This window comes from Melanotaenia boesemani, chromosome 1 (genome assembly GCF_017639745.1).
Source record: "Melanotaenia boesemani isolate fMelBoe1 chromosome 1, fMelBoe1.pri, whole genome shotgun sequence".
Lineage (NCBI taxonomy): Eukaryota > Metazoa > Chordata > Actinopteri > Atheriniformes > Melanotaeniidae > Melanotaenia > Melanotaenia boesemani.
The window spans coordinates 44,506,341-44,530,557 of NC_055682.1; the positions used below are offsets into that span (position 1 = coordinate 44,506,341).

Genomic DNA, 24,217 nt, shown 5'->3' on the forward strand with positions numbered 1-24,217 from the left:
TGAACTTTGTTCAGTTGCTAGCATGTGACGTGATGCCGTAAAGCAGAATTGGGATGTAAAGCGGGACTGGGACATAAAGGAGGACTGGGACGTAAAGCGGGACTAGGTCGTAAAGCGGGACTGGGATGTAAAGTGGAACTGGGATGTAGAGCGGGACTGGGATGTAAAGCGGGACTGGGACGTAAAGTGGGACTGGGATGTAGAGCGGGACTGGGACGTAAAGCGGAACTGGGATGTAAAGCGGGACTGGGACGTAAAGCGGGACTGGGACGTAAAGCGGGACTGGGATGTAAAGCGGGACTGGGACGTAAAGTGGGACTGGGAGGTAGAGCGGGACTGGGATGTAAAGCGGAACTGGGATGTAAAGCGGGGCTGGGACGTAAAGCGGGACTGGGACGTAAAGCGGGACTGGGACGTAAAGTGGGACTGGGATGTAAAGTGGGACTGGGATGTAAACACGTTTTTTGCGTTTACACATCAATGGACGTGAGGTAGGGAGTCACGTGACCTGTCGATTTCAAGTAATGCAGTATGTATGGTTGGAGGAGGAGACAGAAATCTTTTTACAAATAGTTTAAGAGAAAAATATAGCTGCCATCCTTGATAGCGAACAGCAGCGAAATGTAAAGTTTTACAAAGACTCAGAAATGTCATTCCTTCTGAAGGTGGAGTCTCAAGGCACGAGGTTTTACGAGAATTACGGCTAATGCGCATCATTCAATGGAAACACCTGCAAATAACAATTGTACTTTCTTGAAGTTTTAGAAATATTGCTTTTATTTTGTGAAAAACTGTAATGGAAATGCAGCTATAGTCCCGGTAAACTCCGGCTTTTAGTCTGGCTCCACCGCGACTATACGCTGTCTTTTGCTGTGACAAAAAGCCAGTGCTGTGTCGAAGCCATCTACCCAGAATAGCTTCCCCGTCCAGATCTGTTCCCCCTGAGAGAACCATTCTTACTTCTAAACACAGAGGAACCATATCTGACCTTTTGATTGGATAAAGTTTGCCATATTTAAGAAATTACAAACCTCTTCTTCTGAGTTACACTCCATGAAAATGGGCTGTCATCGGTGGTCAGGCTTGTTGACAACCATTGTGCCATTGTTGCAATACGTGTTTGAGAAAGTAGAATGTGACGTGTTAGAATGATACTCGATTCCAACGTTGGATGGAAGGTTTTCTCCTGAACACTCAAAGACTTGTCTGCACTAATCCAGAAGGCTGAGGCTCAACAGAATTTTATCACACTTTAAACATTTCAGACCTTTCCTTCTAAGGACTGCTGAGTCATAAGTTGGTATTTGGATTTCCGATTGTATCTCACCTAAATCACCACAGAATCCCAGTGCTTTGCAGCTTCAGGACAGGTGGCTACTTCTAAATGTGAAAGACCAGTGTTTTGCTTGCCATTCTATTCTGGTTACCTGTATCATTCTGTATTTCTGTCAATAGATTATCCTGAATGTTTGGTATCCGTGAAGACCCCCTATTAACGAATGTTTTGATATATTTGTGACCCTGCAGGTGTTACTTTGGGGAGAAGGTGGCTCTGTACTACCTATGGCTGGACTGGTACACTAGACTACTGGTCCCAGCTGCTGCCATCGGTGTTGTAGTGTTCCTGTATGCCCTGGCCTTTTTCAACACCAGCCCTCTCATGTGAGTTAGGTACATACAAGTACCACTGTTACTGGATCCAAGAACATTTTTGTTATATTAATGTAACTATAAATTGTGAAGCCTGTGAAGAGGAATTCATTAAGATAGATAAAGTTTGATTTAGATGAATGCTTGGACTGGTTGATATGTGTCTCCACAGCAAGGAAGTGTGTCAGTCCAACATCACCATGTGTCCTCGCTGTGATAAGACATGCCAGGTGTGGGAACTGTCAGACACCTGCTCCTATGCTAAGGTGAAGCTGATGCTTTATTAATCTGTTCAACCAACATTAAAAGTTAAGTAAAAAGTTCAGACCAAAATTAGCACCTGAAAAATGGAAAATATGAGTTTAAAGTGAATCTGATGCAGTAACACGTCTGGAAAAAGTAGCTCCAGGGTGATGTTCAGCATGGTGTAGCATCTTCTTCCTCTAACATGTCTGGAAATGTCTGGGAAGTGAGGAGACCAGTTGCTGGAGTTTTAGGAGGGGAATGTTGTCCCCTTCCCTGGAGAACTTTAACCTGCATTTGTGGGTTTCAGGGTGAACTGTGTTCACAGACAGTGGTTTCTGGAAGTCTTCCTGAGTCCATGCAGTGGTTTCCAATAGAGAATCATGTCTATTTTTAATGCAGAAGATCACCAGCATCCAGCCTTGTCCCCAGCACACAGAGATTCCTCCTGATTTTCTGAATCTTTTGATGATATTCTACACTGTAGATGGTGGATCTTTAAAGTCTGAGGAACATTTTCTGAAATTGTTCCAGTTTTAGACCCAGTTTGTCTCAGATTGGTGAAGCTCTGTCCATCTTTCCATCTGAGAGACTCTGCCTCTCTGAAATGCTCCTTTTATACCCAGTCATGTTACTGACCTGTTGCCATGTAACCTGGTTAGTTGTCCAGTGCTCCTCCAGGTGTTTTTGGTTTGTACCAGGTACTTTTCCAGCCTTCTGTTGCTCCCGTTCCAACTTTTTCCATCAGCTCATATTTTCATCATATGGTGAAACGTCTCCGTTTCATCATCTGGCATGTTGGTTATCTGCTACTGGGGATAAGAGATGGCTTCTCAAGGTTTTTAAATCTCATAATTCCCAAATGTTTTTTAAACCAAAGTTGTATATCACATGTAGGATTATCCTGATAATGCATCATGCCAACTGCTTTAGGTGGTCTTGGCCACATTCTTGAAATTGGTATAAAGATGTGTGTCTCAGCTATCTGATTGCTCATGATCACCAAAGTCGTGATGTATTTGTGTCTCCGTAGGTCAGCCATTTGTTTGACAATGAGGGCACTGTGGCTTTTGCTATGTTCATGGCAATCTGGGGTGAGTCTGACTTGAGCGGTGCTGTTGGGTCTGCTGATGCTTTGAATGAATGAATGATTTATTTGTATGTGTGTTATTTCAGCTACGCTGTTCCTGGAGCTGTGGAAGAGACACAGGGCCAAGCATGTCTCTGACTGGAAGGTCTATGACTGGTCTGAGGAGGAGGTACAGCTTTCTGCCGACCTACAAACCAGACACAATCACTGACAGACAGCTGTAAATGTGGATTTCTCTCTGATTGGCCCCCCATCTTATCCCGCAATATTACTCAATTCAAATAGAGTACGCCAGAAAATCATATCCCGGGTAAAGAAAGAAGAAGCAGTGTTAGAAATGGTTCCTCTCCAGAAGCTCCTCCTCCAGCAGGAAGCTGCAGTCAGGATGAGGTCTGGACTCTGACTGGACCAGGTCACACCTTGGTTCTGGTGTTGATCTGCTTTACCCAAATATTCATACCTTGTAGAACAAATCCAAGATACAAAGATTTTGGTTAATGTGATGATTTTCGGAAAATGTTCGTAAATAGGATTTAAGAACAAATTTGTTTGTAAGAACGGTTGGTGGATGAGGCCCAGCGTTAGTGTTCTTAGGCAAGCCACTGAACCCCACATTGCCTCCTGATGTCTCAATATGAAACCAGTAGAAACCAGTAGAGGGGCTGCATGAGCGGGTGACTGGGGGATTGGGACTCGTGTAACATCCAGTGCATGTTCTGATCAAGTGGCAGACACCAGGCGTATCCATGGCATTTCACGTGAGACGGAAATGAACGTGGTTGCCAACATGTGGTCTCCTTGGTGTCTTCTGCTTAGACAGACTACCGTCAGCAGAACAGAAACATTAGAACATACAGTGGAAAGCTGCTTCTATTGTCAGCATGAGTAGAAAAACACTCCATCTAAGCTGCATTTAACATGCTAACTGAGGATGGTGGACTCGAGATGGTCTGGCAATGACCTGATAACCTTCCAGACTGATGGACAGCAACAGCTGCTGCTCTAAGATCATTGCTGATGTCTTTCCTCCATGGCATTATGTTGATAAGCACCTGAGTGTTGCTTTTATAGAGAAGCTCCCACCAATGAAAATCAGTTGTATTGCTTTACCGTACCCAACTACTACTGACCCTCGTCATTCCTGTGGACTTTTCATACACTGTGTCTGTATTTTGTCTCATTTTCCCTTAGTAAATAATTAGATTCTAGGTTGTATTATCTGGTCATAGACCTGGTCAGTTCCAGGGTTTTTTTTATCTTCTGATACATGTTCTTCTTCTCTACCTGTTTGTGTCGGTCTCAACAGGAGGAACTGATCATGGACATAGTCAATGATCCAAACTGTAACACCAAAAAGTTCAGACATTCTTACCTGCGCACGACTCTGGTCCTCACCCTGGTAACAGTCATGGTAAGACCCACCCATACACAGCATCATGGTAGCACATACTGTATGTTAACATATGTTGATAGAGCCTGTAATTCCCTGGAATGAGATGTGCACAGCTCACGGACTGCTCCCTAACACAGAAAAGTTCACCAGTGAGACAAAACACTGAATCCACCTTTCTTAGTGTTTAGAGAACCCGCCTTAGAGCCGCTGGGAGAAACCCAGAAAATAAGGAAATTAGTGTTTGGTTGGTTATTTCTAGCCTTTAAAGGGGCAAGAAGCCAAATCGTTTCACTGCAGGTTCATTGCTATTTACCTGTAGACCAAAACAAAGTGTGTACTGAGCCCCACCTTCCTCCACCTCCTTCCCCCAATTCGGCTGGTCTGCCGATGAAGTGCGAACACATGGAGTGCAGCATCATCAGCATTTAGTGGGACTTGTGGAGTTAACATCTAAGATTATGCTGTTACTTACTGTCCAGGAGACGAAGAGCTAACTTCGAGTCAGACTGCAGTCTTCTCAGCTCTCACAGTGCTCTCCTCTCGGGAAATACCAGACCCGTCTAAACCTGGGTTCTGTCCCGTTCTTTATCTGATAACTTTTTCATCAACAGTGGTTGTTTTTAGAGCTAATCTCAGATCCCGGTCTATAGGTTTATAGGAAGGGAAGGCCGAGAGCTCGGAGAGGAGTGAGGAGGCGGAGCTTCACATGAATGTATGTAAACGCTTGGCCGGACCGGCTGGTAAACACGGAGACTGTGTGTGATGCCATGCCACACATATGCCCCATTAAATACTAGCTGCTGTTGTGTTCAACATGGTTGGAAAGCCTGATGAGTTCCCGTTACAAGCAGGTAGAAGTAGTAAAGATGGTGTTTCTGTGGAATGAACAACACAGCTAAACCATAGACTGTATATAAAAGATGGGCGGAGCCTTTGTGACGTCACCCGTATGTTGAGGTCGAGCTGAGAGGAGGACTGTGAAGGTGGGGGTGGATGATTGAAAACCATCAAACTCCTAGCTGCCTGTAGCTAAGAGCTAACCGAGCTAACCCCGAGCTAATGGTAGTTAACCAGCTAATGGAGGTAGGTGAGCTAAAGCTAAGGTGCGCTGTTAGCCAACTAAAAACCGTGGTTGTGCTGCACTGTCCCTTCTTTCCGCGGATATTGGATACCTGTCAATCGAAAGGACACGACCCTAATTATGATGAATTTCAAGATTAAATAACATCTAAACGGATGGGTTAGAAAAAAATTCACCCCCCCCACAGTTGTCATGAAGGTAAACTTTACCTTTTAATCCTAAAATTAATTTTGTACCAGGCTTTAAACATGTTTATTTCTTCTGTGAAGTTGGTCTTTTTAACATGGGAGTCTATGGGGATTTGCTCTGTTTTGAAGCCCCTAGTGGATGAGGGGGGAACTGCAGTTTTTATTGCACTTCTGTATAGGCTTCACATTTTACTGCTGGAGGTTGCCGCTTGAGCTAAACATGTGGGTAGTTCCCCAAAAAAATTTACCAAAACCCCTGTAATGTTCTCCTGGTGGTCTCTACTTGGGTTCTGAGTTTCTTAGTGGAGTTGATGAATGAACGCTCCCACAGCAGGAAGGAAAAAACACATCTTGGTCATTTTTCACTTTATTTTCCACCATAAGGGACCTCAGCAGGAGATGCAGCAGCTGATTCCTCCTCCTCATGCTAGTCACCAGTCTGGTCACATCCCAGTCCTCAGCCAGATGATGTTGGAGGTCAGCCAGCTAGAACCAACACCACATCCCACCATCGAGTTTGGTCATTTCATCCTCCAGTCCCAGATCCTTGAGGATGGAATTCGAGTCCCAGATCCTGGAGATCTGGATTACCACTGGTACCTGGATCTCATTCTGATGTGTCTATCAATCAGCTGCCAGTCATCCTCCAGCGATAGAACTCACCTGCAGCACCTGGATCTCAGAACAGGGGAACACTACCGGGGTTTTGGTTCTTTCTTTAGGGAACTAGCCACGTGTTTAGCCGTGTTGCTCATTTCACAGTAGCACCATCCTTAGAAATTATACATCAGTAGCTACGTTTCCATGGATCACTTTTAATCTGATGGAATGTCCAGTTAGAATAAAAATGCACCATGTAAACATGTCAGCTGATCTGATCTTCCTCAATCGGGAAGAATTTTCAGTCTGATCAAGAGGGGTTATTTAAACCTTTTCATGAATGGATAGGTAGGAAATATGAGCATGTCTCCATCATTCCCATGGTTTGTGTGCTGGATGTTGCAGGACCTTTCATATTTCTGCTCATGCATGAACCAGGTGGGGGTGGCATGAGTTTCAGGGAAGGCTTGAAACATGGCGGCAGCAGAGCAGAACGGGACTGTGGTGTTTGTTAGAAACTGAGAGATTGAAGTATTAAGTATTTTGACGGTATAATATATAAAAGGTTATAAAAGGTTCTTCTTCCGAGCCAGCAGCACTGCACATGTCAAAAGCATCACGATTGTATCTGTCCATCATGTAAACATAGCTGATCGGATCATTTATCCAGCGCCCTGTAAACACCTCAGCTGGAATCTCCCATCAGATTGATTTCAGTCGGATAGATGAAATATTTTCCAACCCAACAACAACTGGTATTTTTAAAGTGGAGAATTAATCTACCAAACACAATTATCCCACGGTTTGGGGCTACATTTATTTCCTGTGCTTTAATATAGCATTGGTTTATGATTTTATCAAGTTCTGGTTTCTGTATTCTTTACACTTTAAACCATATGCCAGATATTTGGAACTGGGGTTGTATTAGGTTTGCATGCCAACCCTGGTCTTTGTATTTGGTCTTTGTAAAGGTCATTGTAACATATGACGAGTGTCTTTTGCCATTTTAGTGCCAACTGCACCTGTAGAAGATCTTAGAAAAGGTGAATGTAAAGCTGGTCTGAGTCAGGAAACCATAAACCTACATGACTGGCTCTTCCCTGATGGGATTCCTGAAGAACTCTTTTAGTTTGGTGGTCCGGCTGAATTCCTGCTTTGCTCCTGTGATTGTTTGGTTACAGCTGATGCTGATCATCGGCCTTGCTCATGCTCTGGTGGTGTTCCGGGTGGTGGCCGCGCCCTTGTTGTCTGAGTGGGAGTTCCTGAGAGACCACGCCAACACTGTGGCGGTGATGCTCGGTGCCGTGCTGCACTACGTCACCATCCAGATCATGACCCGGGTACGTGCATCTCCATCTTGGTTCCTGTCAAACTCCAGCAGACACCGAACCGTTGCTGGACAGACTGGAACACAAGGGCAAGCCGGGAGTCGTACGCTCACACAGGCTACCCCAACACATAAACAGCTCACACTCGCGCATGTGCACATGCACGCACATGGACTAATAAACAACAAGCTTGTTATTGTAAACCAACATTCACATGAATTACAAAGCAGTAGCCCAATAATTTTCTCTTCTCTACCCTCAAGAGAAGGTTGAATACAAGAGTCAGAACAGGGTTCATTACCTGTGGTTTAATGCTGAGGCAAACGACGCGATCGGATCATGTCAGCAGGGCGTTTCCAGCCTAGAAGGACATCCTGGCCTGAGCCCAGACCAGGTAGAAGTCCAAGGATTTTTCTTCTAATATAAACAGGTTTTATAGTAGACAGTAATGTTGTAGACTGTAGAGTACCTACATTATAATTTAATATCCAGATGAATGCATGCATCTGATGCATAGTGACATCTGTTAGTTCCCATATCCAAGGTTTTCTGTTTTGGAACACTACATTTGAAGTGGAAAAGAAAAACCTTTAAAGACTGCTGGTGAAAACATTTAGTCCTGGTCAGGGGGAACAGTACTATAAAAGGTTTGGGATGTACAGCTCTAGAGCAGTATAAATTAGACATAATAAATAAAGACAGTGATATCATGGTATAGTTATAAAAGGAGTTTATCACTAGAGCCAACATTTAAACTCTGACTCACAACTTAAAGATTCAACAAAATCCTGAAAACCCAGAAAGTCTTGGACTGTTGGTTGCTTTGAGACTGAGAATTTGGCCCTTTTACACATAGAAAAATGTTCCAGCACAGCCTCACCATCAGTTTTCCACTTTACTTTGTTATCATACTGGGCTCGAAACACAAATAATCAAATCTTAATCATGAAAAGTATATATTACAATAACGGAACATTCTCCCCGTTCATTCCTCAACCACATATGTTTTAAATCACATACATGTTTGTATCAGGTCATCCTTTAGATTGAAAGATTCAGAGAGAGGAAGCTTTACTAAGAGTCAGAGTAATTCAACTTTCAGGGGAAACGTGAAGAGCTGAGATTAATCTTCTACCATGCAAGAAGAGTCATGTGAAGGGTCGTTTTTCATCTCTAACTAGTTAGACTACAAGTCTAACAGCGGTGGTCTGATGTCTGCATGTGAAAAGGATGATGAAGAGCGTGATGAAGAGGACTGTTTAGATACCAGCTGTCACTGAACCAGAACATTTACTGCTTTTTTCGGGGTTCAGGTGTCTCTGTTTGCAGGTAATCATCTTTTTAAAGATCAGCCTGTTTCAGCAGCTGGACGTGGCATTCAGAAGTTCGGAGAAAGTCTGCTACAATCTGCTAAACTACTAAAGTCTACCGACTTTAGTAGTTTAGCAGACTAGTCCACCTGGCCCAGTTTTAGACATAGACAGGTGTGGACAGGTGTGCAGACCAAGTAGCATCAAATATCCTGTCAGTTTAAAATAACACAATTATTTACAATGTGCTATTATTAATTTAACACTACCCTCTGCCAAATGTTGTGGGAGGTGTGTGGTGATCAGGGGGCGGAGAGTGGGCGGACCCTAAATACACGGGCAGAATGACAGCAGTTCAGCGGCCACTAGATGGATGGAAAGCGAGATTAACAAAGCAGCTTTGCCACAGAGCGTCTTTGAGGTGGAAGACTTTCCCTCCTGAATCTCCTCAGGTACACATGAACCAGGTGGTCCTGAACGTATCAGTGTGAGCCGTTAGCGCTGTTAGCTGTTAGCTGCTTGTCAGCAGCTCCAGCAGCTCTGGAAAGCTGTGGAGACTCACGGCAGGTTGTAGCAGCTGTTGGAAGTTGCTGCTGGAAGTTGCTGCTGCTACGATTTGAGCTGCTGTCTTTCACCAGATGAGGATCAGCAGGTAAAGAATAAAGTCCAGTGTTACTTTTACAAAAGCACAAATCCGTCCCATCACAGGAAGATTTCATCAGAAACTCTGTGGAAGAATAGAAGCTCTGAAACTAGCAGATCTACACAACATAACCGATCCGAACATATACATCAGTGGGCATGGAAGTCAGGTTTTTAAAAATTTTCTCAGACCAGACGAACACCAAGTTTACCTCTTTGTCACGAAAAGCAAAACCTGGTTTTAGCTTGTAGTGGGAATTTTGAGTCATTTCTGACCCACAAAATCACATTGTTCTTTTGGTTTTTTTAAAAGATTTAAAAATTACTTATTTTAACGACAGTGTAGGCGATTTGGTAACTAAGATTAATACTAGTAATATGTTATATACAGCTCAAAAACCACATTTTAGGGTACACCACCCCTTTAATCTATGATAGAAAGAAGTTCCATATAAGACTTCCTTCAACCAGTGGAACAACTGCAATACTACAGCAGTAGTACCAGGGTCATTATTATAGCAGTAGTACCAGGGTCATCATGATAGCGGTAGTACCAGGGTCATTATTACAGCAGTAGTACCAGGGTCATTATTACAGCAGTAGTACCAGGGTCATTATTACAGCAGTAGTACCAGGGTCATTATTACAGCAGTAGTACCAGGACCATTATTACAGCAGTAGTACCAGGGTCATTATTACGGCAGTAGTACCAGGGTCATTATTACAGCAGTAGTACCAGAGTCACTATTACAGCAGTAGTACCAGGGTCATTGATACAGCAGTAGTACCAGGACCATTATTACAGCAGTAGTACCAGGGTCATTACTGCAGAAGTAGTACCAGGGCTATTATTACAGCAGTAGTACCAGGGTCATTATTGCAGAAGTAGTACCAGGGCATTATTGCAGAAGTAGTACCAGGGTCATTATTACAGCAGTAATACCAGGACCATTATTGCAGCAGTAGTACCAGGGTCATTATTACAGTAATTGTACCAGGGTCATTATTACAGCAGTAGTACCAGGGTCATTATTACAGCAGTAGTACCAGGAACATTATTACAGCAGTAGTACCAGGGTGATTATTATAGCAGTAGTACCATGGTCATTATTATAGCAGTAGTACCAGAGTCACTACTACAGCAGTAGTACCAGGGTCACTGATACAGCAGTAGTACCAGGACTATTATTACAGCAGTAGTACCAGGGTCATTACTGCAGAAGTAGTACCAGGACTATTATTACAGCATTAGTACCAGGGTCATTATTGCAGAAGTAGTACCAGGGCATTATTGCAGAAGTAGTACCAGGGTCATTATTACAGCAGTAATACCAGGACCATTATTGCAGCAGTAGTACCAGGGTCATTATTACAGCAATTGTACCAGGGTCATTATTACAGCAGTAGTACCAGGGTCATTATTGCAGCAGTAGTACCAGGGCCATTATTGCAGCAGTAGTATCAGGAACATTATTACAGCAGTAGTACCAGGGTGATTATTATAGCAGTAGTACCATGGTCATTATTATAGCAGTAGTACCAGAGTCATTATTACAGCAGTAGTACCAGGGTTATTATTACAGCAGTAGTACCAGGGTGAATATTACAGCAGTAGTACCAGGGTGATTATTATAGCAGTAGTACCAGGGTCATTATTATAGCAGTAGTACCAGAGTCATTATTACAGCAGTAGTACCATGGTGATTATTACAGCAGTAGTACCAGGATGATTATTATAGCAGTAGTACCAGGGTCATTATTATAGCAGTAGTACCAGAGTCATTATTACAGCAGTAGTACCAGGGTCATTATTACAGTGGTAGTACCAGAGTCACTATTACAGCAGTAGTACCAGGGTCATTATTACAGAAGTAGTACCAGGGTCATTATTGCAGAAGTAGTACCAGGGTCATTATTACAGCAATTGTACCAGGGTCATTATTACAGCAGTAGTACCAGGGTCATTATTGCAGCAGTAGTACCAGGGCCATTATTGCAGCAGTAGTATCAGGAACATTATTACAGCAGTAGTACCAGGGTGATTATTATAGCAGTAGTACCATGGTCATTATTATAGCAGTAGTACCAGAGTCATTATTACAGCAGTAGTACCAGGGTTATTATTACAGCAGTAGTACCAGGGTGAATATTACAGCAGTAGTACCAGGGTGATTATTATAGCAGTAGTACCAGGGTCATTATTATAGCAGTAGTACCAGAGTCATTATTACAGCAGTAGTACCATGGTGATTATTACAGCAGTAGTACCAGGATGATTATTATAGCAGTAGTACCAGGGTCATTATTATAGCAGTAGTACCAGAGTCATTATTACAGCAGTAGTACCAGGGTCATTATTACAGTGGTAGTACCAGAGTCACTATTACAGCAGTAGTACCAGGGTCATTATTACAGCAGTAGTACCAGGTTCATTATTACCGCAGTAGTACCAGGGTCATTATTACAGCAGTAGTACCAGGGTCATTATTACAGCAGTAGTACCAGGGTCATTATTACAGCAGTAGTACCAGGGTCATTATTACAGCAGTAGTAGCAGGGTCATTATTACAGCAGTTGTACCAGGGTCATTATTATAGCAGTAGTACCAGGGTCATTATTACAGCAGTAGTACCAGCGTCATTGTTACAGCAGTAGTACCAGGATAATTATTACAGCAGTAGTACCAGGGTCATTATTACAGCAGTAGTACCAGGACCATTATTACAGCAGTAGTACCAGGGTCATTATTACAGCAGTAGTACCAGGGTCATTATTACGGCGGTAGTACCAGGGTCATTATTACAGCGGTAGTACCAGAGTCACTATTACAGCAGTACTACCAGAGTCACTATTACAGCAGTAGTACCAGGGTCATTATTACAGCAGTAGTACCAGGTTCATTATTACCGCAGTAGTACCAGGACCATTATTACAGCAGTAGTACCAGCGTCATTGTTACAGCAGTAGTACCAGGGTTATTATTACAGCAGTACTACCAGGGTGATTATTATAGCAGTAGTACCAGGGTGATTATTATAGCAGTAGTACCAGAGTCATTATTATAGCAGTAGTACCAGAGTCATTATTACAGCAGTAATACCAGGGTCATTATTACAGCAGTAGTACCAGGGTCATTATTACGGCAGTAGTACCAGAGTCACTATTACAGCAGTAGTACCAGGGTCATTGTTACAGCAGTAGTACCAGGGTCATTGTTACAGCAGTAGTACCAGCGTCATTGTTACAGCAGTAGTACCAGGATAATTATTACAGCAGTACTACCAGGACCATTTTTACAGCAGTAGTACCAGGACCATTATTACAGCAGTAGTACCAGCGTCATTGTTACAGCAGTAGTACCAGGATAATTATTACAGCCGTAGTACCAGGGTCATTATTACAGCGGTAGTACCAGAGTCACTATTACAGCAGTAGTACCAGGGTCATTATTACAGCAGTAGTACCAGGTTCATTATTACCGCAGTAGTACCAGGACCATTATTACAGCAGTAGTACCAGGGTCATTATTACAGCAGTAGTACCAGGACCATTATCACAGCAGTAGTACCAGGGTCATTATTACAGCAGTACTACCAGGACCATTATTACAGCAGTTGTACCAGGACCATTATTATAGCAGTAGTACCAGGGTCATTATTACAGCAGTAGTACCGGGGTCATTATTACAGCAGTAGTACCAGAGTCACTATTACAGCAGTAGTACCAGGGTCATTATTACAGCAGTAGTACCAGGTTCATTATTACCGCAGTAGTACCAGGACCATTATTACAGCAGTAGTACCAGGGTCATTATTACAGCAGTAGTACGAGGACCATTATTACAGCAGTAGTACCAGGGTCATCATTACAGCAGTGCTACCATGACCATTATTACAGCAGTAGTACCAGGACCATTATTACAGCAGTAGTACCAGGGTCATTGTTACAGCAGTAGTACCAGGATAATTATTACAGCAGTAGTACCAGGATCATTATTACAGCAGTATTACCAGGATGATTATTACAGCAATAGTACCAGGGTCATTATTACAGGAGTACTACCAGGGTGATTATTATAGCAGTAGTACCAGGGTGATTATTATAGCAGTAGTACCAGAGTCATTATTATAGCAGTAGTACCAGAGTCATTATTACAGCAGTAATACCAGGGTCATTATTACAGCAGTAGTACCAGGGTCATTATTACGGCAGTAGTACCAGAGTCACTATTACAGCAGTAGTACCAGGGTCATTGTTACAGCAGTAGTACCAGGGTCATTATTACCGCAGTAGTACCAGGACCATTATTACAGCAGTAGTACCAGCGTCATTGTTACAGCAGTAGTACCAGGGTTATTATTACAGCAGTACTACCAGGGTGATTATTATAGCAGTAGTACCAGGGTGATTATTATAGCAGTAGTACCAGAGTCATTATTATAGCAGTAGTACCAGAGTCATTATTACAGCAGTAATACCAGGGTCATTATTACAGCAGTAGTACCAGGGTCATTATTACGGCAGTAGTACCAGAGTCACTATTACAGCAGTAGTACCAGGGTCATTGTTACAGCAGTAGTACCAGGGTCATTGTTACAGCAGTAGTACCAGCGTCATTGTTACAGCAGTAGTACCAGGATAATTATTACAGCAGTACTACCAGGACCATTTTTACAGCAGTAGTACCAGGACCATTATTACAGCAGTAGTACCAGCGTCATTGTTACAGCAGTAGTACCAGGATAATTATTACAGCCGTAGTACCAGGGTCATTATTACAGCGGTAGTACCAGAGTCACTATTACAGCAGTAGTACCAGGGTCATTATTACAGCAGTAGTACCAGGTTCATTATTACCGCAGTAGTACCAGGACCATTATTACAGCAGTAGTACCAGGGTCATTATTACAGCAGTAGTACCAGGACCATTATCACAGCAGTAGTACCAGGGTCATTATTACAGCAGTACTACCAGGACCATTATTACAGCAGTTGTACCAGGACCATTATTATAGCAGTAGTACCAGGGTCATTATTACAGCAGTAGTACCGGGGTCATTATTACAGCAGTAGTACCAGAGTCACTATTACAGCAGTAGTACCAGGGTCATTATTACAGCAGTAGTACCAGGTTCATTATTACCGCAGTAGTACCAGGACCATTATTACAGCAGTAGTACCAGGGTCATCATTACAGCAGTGCTACCATGACCATTATTACAGCAGTAGTACCAGGGTCATTACTGCAGAAGTAGTACCAGGGCTATTATTACAGCAGTAGTACCAGGGTCATTATTGCAGAAGTAGTACCAGGGCATTATTGCAGAAGTAGTACCAGGGTCATTATTACAGCAGTAATACCAGGACCATTATTGCAGCAGTAGTACCAGGGTCATTATTACAGTAATTGTACCAGGGTCATTATTACAGCAGTAGTACGAGGACCATTATTACAGCAGTAGTACCAGGGTCATCATTACAGCAGTGCTACCATGACCATTATTACAGCAGTAGTACCAGGACCATTATTACAGCAGTAGTACCAGGGTCATTGTTACAGCAGTAGTACCAGGATAATTATTACAGCAGTAGTACCAGGATCATTATTACAGCAGTATTACCAGGATGATTATTACAGCAATAGTACCAGGGTCATTATTACAGGAGTAGTACCAGGGTCATTATTACAGCAGTAGTACCAGGGTGAATATTACAGCAGTAGTACCAGGGTGATTATTATAGCAGTAGTACCAGGGTCATTATTATAGCAGTAGTACCAGAGTCATTATTACAGCAGTAGTACCATGGTGATTATTACAGCAGTAGTACCAGGATGATTATTATAGCAGTAGTACCAGGGTCATTATTATAGCAGTAGTACCAGAGTCATTATTACAGCAGTAGTACCAGGGTCATTATTACAGCAGTAGTACCAGGGTTATTATTACGGCAGTAGTACCAGGGTCATTATTACAGCGGTAGTACCAGAGTCACTATTACAGCAGTAGTACCAGGGTCATTATTACAGCAGTAGTACCAGGTTCGTTATTACCGCAGTAGTACCAGGACCATTATTACAGCAGTAGTACCAGGGCCATTATTACAGCAGTAGTACCAGGGTCATTATTACAGCAGTAGTAGCAGGGTCATTATTACAGCAGTTGTACCAGGGTCATTATTATAGCAGTAGTACCAGGGTCATTATTACAGCAGTAGTACCAGCGTCATTGTTACAGCAGTAGTACCAGGATAATTATTACAGCAGTAGTACCAGGGTCATTATTACAGCAGTAGTACCAGGACCATTATTACAGCAGTAGTACCAGGGTCATTATTACAGCAGTAGTACCAGGGTCATTATTACGGCAGTAGTACCAGGGTCATTATTACAGCGGTAGTACCAGAGTCACTATTACAGCAGTACTACCAGAGTCACTATTACAGCAGTAGTACCAGGGTCATTATTACAGCAGTAGTACCAGGTTCATTATTACCGCAGTAGTACCAGGACCATTATTACAGCAGTAGTACCAGCGTCATTGTTACAGCAGTAGTACCAGGGTTATTATTACAGCAGTAGTACCAGGGTGATTATTATAGCAGTAGTACCAGGGTGATTATTATAGCAGTAGTACCAGAGTCATTATTACAGCAGTAGTACCAGGGTCATTGTTACAGCAGTAGTACCAGAGTCATGATTACAGCAGTAGTACCAGGGTCATTGTTACAGCAGTAGTACCAGGACTATTATTACAGCAGTAGTACCAGAGTCATTATTACAGCAGTAGTACCAGGGTTATTATTACAGCAGTAAAACCAGGACCATTATTGCAGCAGTAGTACCAGGCTCATTATTACAGCAGTAGTACCAGGGTCATTATTAAAGCAGTAGTACCAGGGTCATTATTACAGCAGTAGTATCAGGAACATTATTACAGCAGTAGTACCAGGGTCATTATTACAGCAGTAATACCAGGACCATTATTGCAGCAGTAGTACCTGGGTCATTATTACAGCAGTAGTACCAGGGTCATTATTACAGCAGTAGTATCAGGAACATTATTACAGCAGTAGTACCAGGGTCATTATTACAGCAGTAGTACCAGGGTGAGTATTATAGCAGTAGTACCATGGTCATTATTATAGCAGTAGTACCAGAGTCTTTTTTACAGCAGTAGTACCAGGGTCATTATTACAGCAGTAGTACCAGGGTGGTTATTTTAGCAGTAGTACCACGGTCATTATTATAGCAGTAGTACCAGAGTCATTATTACAGCAGTAGTACCAGGGTCATTATTACAGCAATAGTACCAGGGTCATTATTACAGCAGTAGTACCAGGGTCATAATTACAGCAGTAGTACCAGGACCATTATTACAGCAGTAGTACCAGGGTCATTATTGCAGAAGTAGTACCAGGGTCATTATTGCAGAAGTAGTACCAGGGTCATTGTTGCAGAAGTAGTACCAGGGTCATTGTTGCAGAAGTAGTACCAGGGTAATTATTACGGCAGTAGTACCAGGGTCATTATTACAGCGGTAGTACCAGAGTCACTATTACAGCAGTAGTACCAGGGTCATTATTACAGCAGTAGTACCAGGTTCATTATTACCGCAGTAGTACCAGGACCATTATTACAGCAGTAGTACCAGGGCCATTATTACAGCAGTAGTACCAGGGTCATTATTACAGCAGTAGTAGCAGGGTCATTATTACAGCAGTTGTACCAGGGTCATTATTATAGCAGTAGTACCAGGGTCATTATTACAGCAGTAGTACCAGCGTCATTGTTACAGCAGTAGTACCAGGATAATTATTACAGCAGTAGTACCAGGGTCATTATTACAGCAGTAGTACCAGGACCATTATTACAGCAGTAGTACCAGGGTCATTATTACAGCAGTAGTACCAGGGTCATTATTACGGCAGTAGTACCAGGGTCATTATTACAGCGGTAGTACCAGAGTCACTATTACAGCAGTACTACCAGAGTCACTATTACAGCAGTAGTACCAGGGTCATTATTACAGCAGTAGTACCAGGTTCATTATTACCGCAGTAGTACCAGGACCATTATTACAGCAGTAGTACCAGCGTCATTGTTACAGCAGTAGTACCAGGGTTATTATTACAGCAGTAGTACCAGGGTGATTATTATAGCAGTAGTACCAGGGTGATTATTATAGCAGTAGTACCAGAGTCATTATTACAGCAGTAGTACCAGGGTCATTGTTACAGCAGTAGTACCAGAGTCATGATTACAGCAGTAGTACCAGGGTCATTGTTACAGCAGTAGTACCAGGACTATTATTACAGCAGTAGTACCAGAGTCATTATTACAGCAGTAGTACCAGGGTTATTATTACAGCAGTAAAACCAGGACCATTATTGCAGCAGTAGTACCAGGCTCATTATTACAGCAGTAGTACCAGGGTCATTATTAAAGCAGTAGTACCAGGGTCATTATTACAGCAGTAGTATCAGGAACATTATTACAGCAGTAGTACCAGGGTCATTATTACAGCAGTAATACCAGGACCATTATTGCAGCAGTAGTACCTGGGTCATTATTACAGCAGTAGTACCAGGGTCATTATTACAGCAGTAGTATCAGGAACATTATTACAGCAGTAGTACCAGGGTCATTATTACAGCAGTAGTACCAGGGTGAGTATTATAGCAGTAGTACCATGGTCATTATTATAGCAGTAGTACCAGAGTCTTTTTTACAGCAGTAGTACCAGGGTCATTATTACAGCAGTAGTACCAGGGTGGTTATTTTAGCAGTAGTACCACGGTCATTATTATAGCAGTAGTACCAGAGTCATTATTACAGCAGTAGTACCAGGGTCATTATTACAGCAATAGTACCAGGGTCATTATTACAGCAGTAGTACCAGGGTCATAATTACAGCAGTAGTACCAGGACCATTATTACAGCAGTAGTACCAGGGTCATTATTGCAGAAGTAGTACCAGGGTCATTATTGCAGAAGTAGTACCAGGGTCATTGTTGCAGAAGTAGTACCAGGGTCATTGTTGCAGAAGTAGTACCAGGGTCATTGTTGCAGAAGTAGTACCAGGGTAATTATTACGGCAGTAGTACCAGGGTCATTATTACAGCAGTAGTACCAGGGTAATTATTACAGCAGTAGTACCAGGGTCATTATCACAGCATTTGTACCAGGATCTTTATCACAGCAGTAGTATGGGGCTTATTATTACAATGGTAGTACTAGGATCATTATTACAGCCATAGTACTACTGGTACTACTCATGGCTGTATCACCTGTATCTTGCATTAATTAGCCAATCTGTTGCTGCTTCTGGTGGGACTGAAAATACCACTACGTTCATCCTGAAGACGACCCCTCTCTGCTCCGTCTTTCCTTTGTTTCTCAGCTGTTCCAGCTTTGTGTACTGGTGTTAATTAATCTTAAAAATATTTTGATTAGGCTACTGACCAATCATCAGCTTTTAGTGACAAATGACAATAACAAATGGTTTAGTCTGTGGGTGGATACCTCTTCCAGCCAGGCCAATTAGAAGCAGGCCAGTCAGGCCACTTCAGACCAAGGCCGCTGCGAATGGTCCCGCCCAACCCAGGGGCCAGTCCAGGCCTGTTGTTAGATTTCCTGGTCTTACTCTGAAACTGGTCCAAATGTGGAACAGGTTTCATTTGTTCACTCAGCAGATGGAGCTGACATGATGAGAAGCATGAAATCTGAAAACTATCAGAACCAAGACCAGGGTTCTTCTGCACGACTACACTGCTGTCATATTTCTTTAATCTCTCTGGCTTTTAACCCACATACAGGTGAACAGATGGGTCTCCCTCAAGCTGTGTAAAATGGGTAAGAATATCATCGGAGCCTCAGAACATAAATGAGTGTTTGGTGTATCATTTCTTATTGGTAATAAATCTTATTCTGTGAGGTCTGATTATTTGTGAGGAAAATTAATATGTGGGATGAGCAACAGAGGAGAGGAGGAGGTCCAGATCTTCTCTGCAAACAGCTGATTCTACTGTTAACTCTGGTTTGGTGTAGTTAATTGGATGATTGACGTCTGAAGAAATAATACATGTTGGTTATTTATCAATGTCTATTTCTGTCTATTTCTATTTCTGTCTCTGATGAACCTGCTCTGTTATGAACTGTGGAGGTCTGGGATCACCACTGGATTCATCTCCACATCTCTTTGCATTGTGATTTACTCCAGTGACGACCAGCCTTGTTTGTCTGCTGAGGGAGATGCTCTGGTGTGGGTGTTGTTTTTTTTACCTCAACTCTGGACCAGTGCCATCTATCCATACATACATCTTCTGCCGCTTATCCGGAGTCGGGTCATGGGGGCAGCCGCCTAAGAAGGGAAACCCAGACTGCCCTCTTTCCGGCCACATTCACCAGCTTATCCGGGGGGATGCCAAGACGTTCCCAGGCCAGCCGCGAGATGTAGTCCATCCAGCGTGTCCTGGGTTTTCCATGGGGCCTCTTTCTGGTGGGACTTGCCCGAGCCACCTCATCTGGCTCCTCTCGATGTGGAGGAGCAGCGGCTCTACTCTGAGCCCCTCCCTTATCACCGAGCTTCTCACCCTATCTCTAAGGGAGAGCCCGGCCACCCTGCAAAGAAAACCCATTTTGGCCGCTTGTACTCGCGATCTTGTTCTTTCTGTCACTACCCACAGCTAAATCGAGAGCCTTGCCTTTTGGCTCAGCGCCCTCTTTACCATGACAGACCGTTGCAGAGTCTGCATCACTGCAGACTGTCCACTGTTCCACGACCGGGACAAAAACCACACTGCTCCTTCTCAATCCGAGGTTCGACTATCCGACGGACCCTCCTCTCTAGCACCCCTGAATAGACCTTACCAGGGAGGCTGAAGAGTGTGATCCCCCTGTAGTTGGAACACACCCTCCGGTCCCCCTTTTTGAAGAGGGGGATTACCACCCTAGTCTGCCAGTCTGGGGGAGCTGTCCTCAATGTCCACGCGATGCTGCAGAGGCGTGTCAGCCAAGACAGCCCTACAGCATCCAGAGCCCTAGGTAACTCTGGGCGGACCTCATCCACCCCCGGGGCCTTGGCACCGAGGAGCTATTTAACCATCTCAGCGACCTCAGCCCCAGGGATGGGAGAGCCAACACCAGGGTCCCCAGACTCTGCTTCCTCATCGGAAGACATGTTGGTAGGATTGAGAACGTCTTCAAAGTATTCCTCCACCGCCTCACAACGTCCCGAGTCGAGGTCAGCAGCCCCCCATCCCCACTGTACACAGTGTTGATGGAGCACTGCTTTCCCCTCCTGAGCCACTGGATGGTGGTCCAGAATCTTCTCGAAGCCGTTCGGAAGTCATTCTCCATGGCCTCTCCAAACTCCTCCCATGCCCGAGTTTTTGCCTTAGCGACCGCCGAAGCTGCGCTCTGCTTAGCCTGCCGATACCCATCAGCTGCCTCTGGAGTCCCACAGGCTAAAAAGGCCCGATAGGACTCCTTCTTCAGCTTGATGGCATCCCTTACTGCCGGTGTCCACCAACAACTTTGGGGGTTACCGCCATGACAGGCAGTGGCGACCTTACGGCCACAGCTGCAGCTGGCCGCCTCGACAATAGATGTACAGAACACAGCCCACTCAGACTCAGTGTCCCCCGCCTCACCCAGGACATGGTTGAAGCTCTGCTGAAGATGAAATTCTTTCTGAAAGGGGACTCTGCCAGACGTTCCCAGCAGACCCTTACAACACACTTGGGTCTGCCAGGCCTGACCGGCATCCTCCCCTACCATCTGAGCCAATTCACCACCAGGTAGTGATCCGTTAACAGCTCCGCCCCTCTCTTCACCCGAGTGTCCAGGACATGTGGCTGCAAGTCCGACGACACGACTACAAAGTCGATGTGTGCACATGTGGACACTCTTATGCCTGAACAAGGTGTTTTTTATGGACAGTCCATGACGAGCACAGAAGTCTAACAACAAAACACCACTTGGATTCAGATCAGGGGGGCCGTTCCTCCCAATCACGCCCCTCCAGGTCTCGCTGTCATTGCCCACGTTGGCTTTCCAACACCCCCTCCAAGGACTCCAAAAAGGGTGGGTACTCTGAACTGCTGTTCGGTGCATAAGCACAAACAAGAGTCAGGACCCCTCCCCCCATCTGAAGGCGTTAGGGAGGCTACTCTTTCATCCACCGAGGTAAACTCCAACGCACAGGCGCCAAGTTGGGGGGCAATGAGCATGCCCACACGTGCTTGGCGCCTCTCACCGGGAGCAACTCCAGAATGGAAGAGGGCAAGGACAGTGGTTCCAGAGCCCAAGCCGTGCGTCGAGGTGAGTCCAACTATATCTAGCCAGAACCGCTCAACCTCACGCACCAGCTCAGGCTCCTTCCCCGCCAGAGAGGTGACATTCCACATCCTTAGAGCTAGCTTTTGCAGCTGAGGATCAGACCGCCAGGGTCCCTGCCTCTGGCAGCTGCCCAGCTCACACTGGACCCGACCCCTATTGCCAGTGCACTGATGCTAATTAACCTGCTAGCTTTAGCGTAGGTCTTTGTGGATTTTTCCCTTGTGTTTTTGTTTTGGACTATCTACTCTTTGCATAACATGAATACAGTCCTCTGGACAGCCAGTGGATTATGTATTCTAGGCATTTTCTGCTCCAGCTCCAGTGCCACTTCCACCAACACATTGTCTTAGACAAGCTGCAGGAGGAGCTGCACGGTAAACACTAACCTGACCGGATAGATACCTTGCACCACAACAAAAAGAAGGTAACGAGATGGGGGAAGCAAGTGTCTGTTTAAGCAAGTGTGGGGAAAGTAAACACCGGCCCCTTCCCTTGGTGGGCCTTGCAAACCTCCTCGTTTTTCACATGTATGAATTTCAGACTGCCTCTGTACTTACTGATACATGGTAAAATCTGAATGACAACAGTGACAGCTTGCACACAGATGGCTTCAGGTTGCCCATAAGGTCAGATTGAGGCTTTAACAGTCTGGTAAACAATATGGCAGCAGTGTCGGTCTTTATGTCAACCTGTGCTGGTGCAGAACAGTTGTCAGAGAAAAAATGTGTACCCCTGACAACAAACTTATGGATGTCTCCTTGTGTTCTTCCCTCAGCTATCTTTTATCTCCGTTTATATCCACCCAAGAGCGAATGCATCTGCATCCACAGAGCACATCAAAACCATGTTGGATAAATTTGAACTGATATCCTAGACTCCCTGAAATTAATCGACAAATCACTTGTTGACAAATCACTAAAAGGATTTTATCAGAATGTAAACTGCACAACCCGTCTGGGTAAAAACTGGATAGATGCTATGGTTCGGTCCAGGATGCTTACAGAGCTGTCTGGCTCCCCCCTCTCGTCTCATCCGACCACACTGCTTGTTCCTGCTCACTCACCTGTAGTAAATTAGACAGAGAAGGTGATGTATCTTGATCAGGAGATGTGGAAAAATTGGCTTTCAGGCAAAAACGTCTCTGGACGCTGACTTGAATAATAAAAAGAAGTTTATTACAAAAGTTCAGACATCAAAACAGATTTCTGCAGCAAAATCTGGAGGTCCCAAAACCAGAACGAAGACCTAAAGACCTGATGTGTCGTTCTGTCTTATATAGGGTTTAAACAAAGAAAATTCCTCAGTCCTGTGTCCTCCAATCATAGAGTTTGCCTATAGGATGCTTATTTGCATGGAATGCATGTTCTTGTGTCAATCCAGTCTGTAGGACAGAGAACCTTATATGGTAAAAACTTGAGTGTGTACCATACAAATGCTATGCTTAGATACCTCAAAGGTTACCAGGGTCTTCAAACCATGGGCACTGATAGGCTGCAAAGGTGCTTTGAATGCACAGACTCACATCCTCGTCCCCCAACATCAGCGAGCAAATTGAGACTGTTAGCAGCATCTTTCTGTGTGGATTATATATGATTCCTACCAAGATGGTAACAATTTTCCTGAACATCAAACCCTGGATGACTGTAGAACTTTGACCACCAACTCATCCTGTGGACAACTGACTTCTTCACCCACAAAGGGTGCTGGTAAACATCCAACACCCTTTCTACGCCCACTGGCTCCCCAAGGTTGTGACCTCTCTCCTCTTGTTTACATCCTTTATACAGATGACTGCAGATCTACCAGCCAGATTAAAGTAGTCTCTGCTCGGACACACAACACCACGACTCAGCTCTAAAGAATGTAGTGGGCTGGTGTGAAAGCTGCCGCCGCCAGCTCAACATAAGTAAAGCTAAGGAGATGATTCTGACCTTTTCTCCCAGTTAGAAATAACTGGCTGAGGCAGTTAGCATCACCATTCAGGATGAGCCAGTGGAGATTGTAGAAGACTACAGATACCTGGGAACCATCTACCACATCCTACTGAGGTTTTCTCTAACAGAATCCAGACTATAAAGCTGGATTTTAAAGGACCCGTGTTCTGTTTCCAGAGTTTCAGTGGCTCCCCTCAGGATGGAGACTCCGCTGTCCAGGCTGTAGGATACACAAGAGGAAGTCTACTTTCGTCCCTAAGGTGCTGCATGTGATACTATAGATCACAGAATCCTGTTTTCAGGCTGGAAAACTGGGTTGGACTTTCTGGAGCGGTCCTTAACTGGTTCAGGTCCTATTTAGAAGGCCGGAGTTATTTAGTTCCGATCGGCAGCTATGAATCTGAGCGAGTGGCCATGA

The 24,217-nt window shown here is 44.1% G+C and overlaps 1 protein-coding gene across 6 annotated transcripts in view; it reads left to right on the top strand.

Annotated features, from left to right (window-relative positions):
• The window catches only part of ano9b (anoctamin 9b), a 67,030-nt gene that overhangs the window by 19,376 nt on the left and 23,437 nt on the right, over positions 1-24,217 (top strand). For 5 of the 6 annotated variants that reach the window (XR_006009801.1, XR_006009802.1, XM_041981053.1 and 2 more), the window contains 7 exons: positions 1,528-1,662; positions 1,823-1,916; positions 2,927-2,987; positions 3,070-3,152; positions 4,290-4,394; positions 7,427-7,585; positions 19,342-19,378. Coding sequence is in view for 4 of the 6 variants with exons in the window: in XM_041981053.1 (XP_041836987.1) it covers positions 1,528-1,662; positions 1,823-1,916; positions 2,927-2,987; positions 3,070-3,152; positions 4,290-4,394; positions 7,427-7,585; positions 19,342-19,378 (674 nt within the window). In the remaining 2 variants the exon portion in view is untranslated. The remainder of the gene's footprint in view (positions 1-1,527; positions 1,663-1,822; positions 1,917-2,926; positions 2,988-3,069; positions 3,153-4,289; positions 4,395-7,426; positions 7,586-19,341; positions 19,379-24,217) is intronic. The other variant, XM_041981071.1, reaches the window with a different exon arrangement.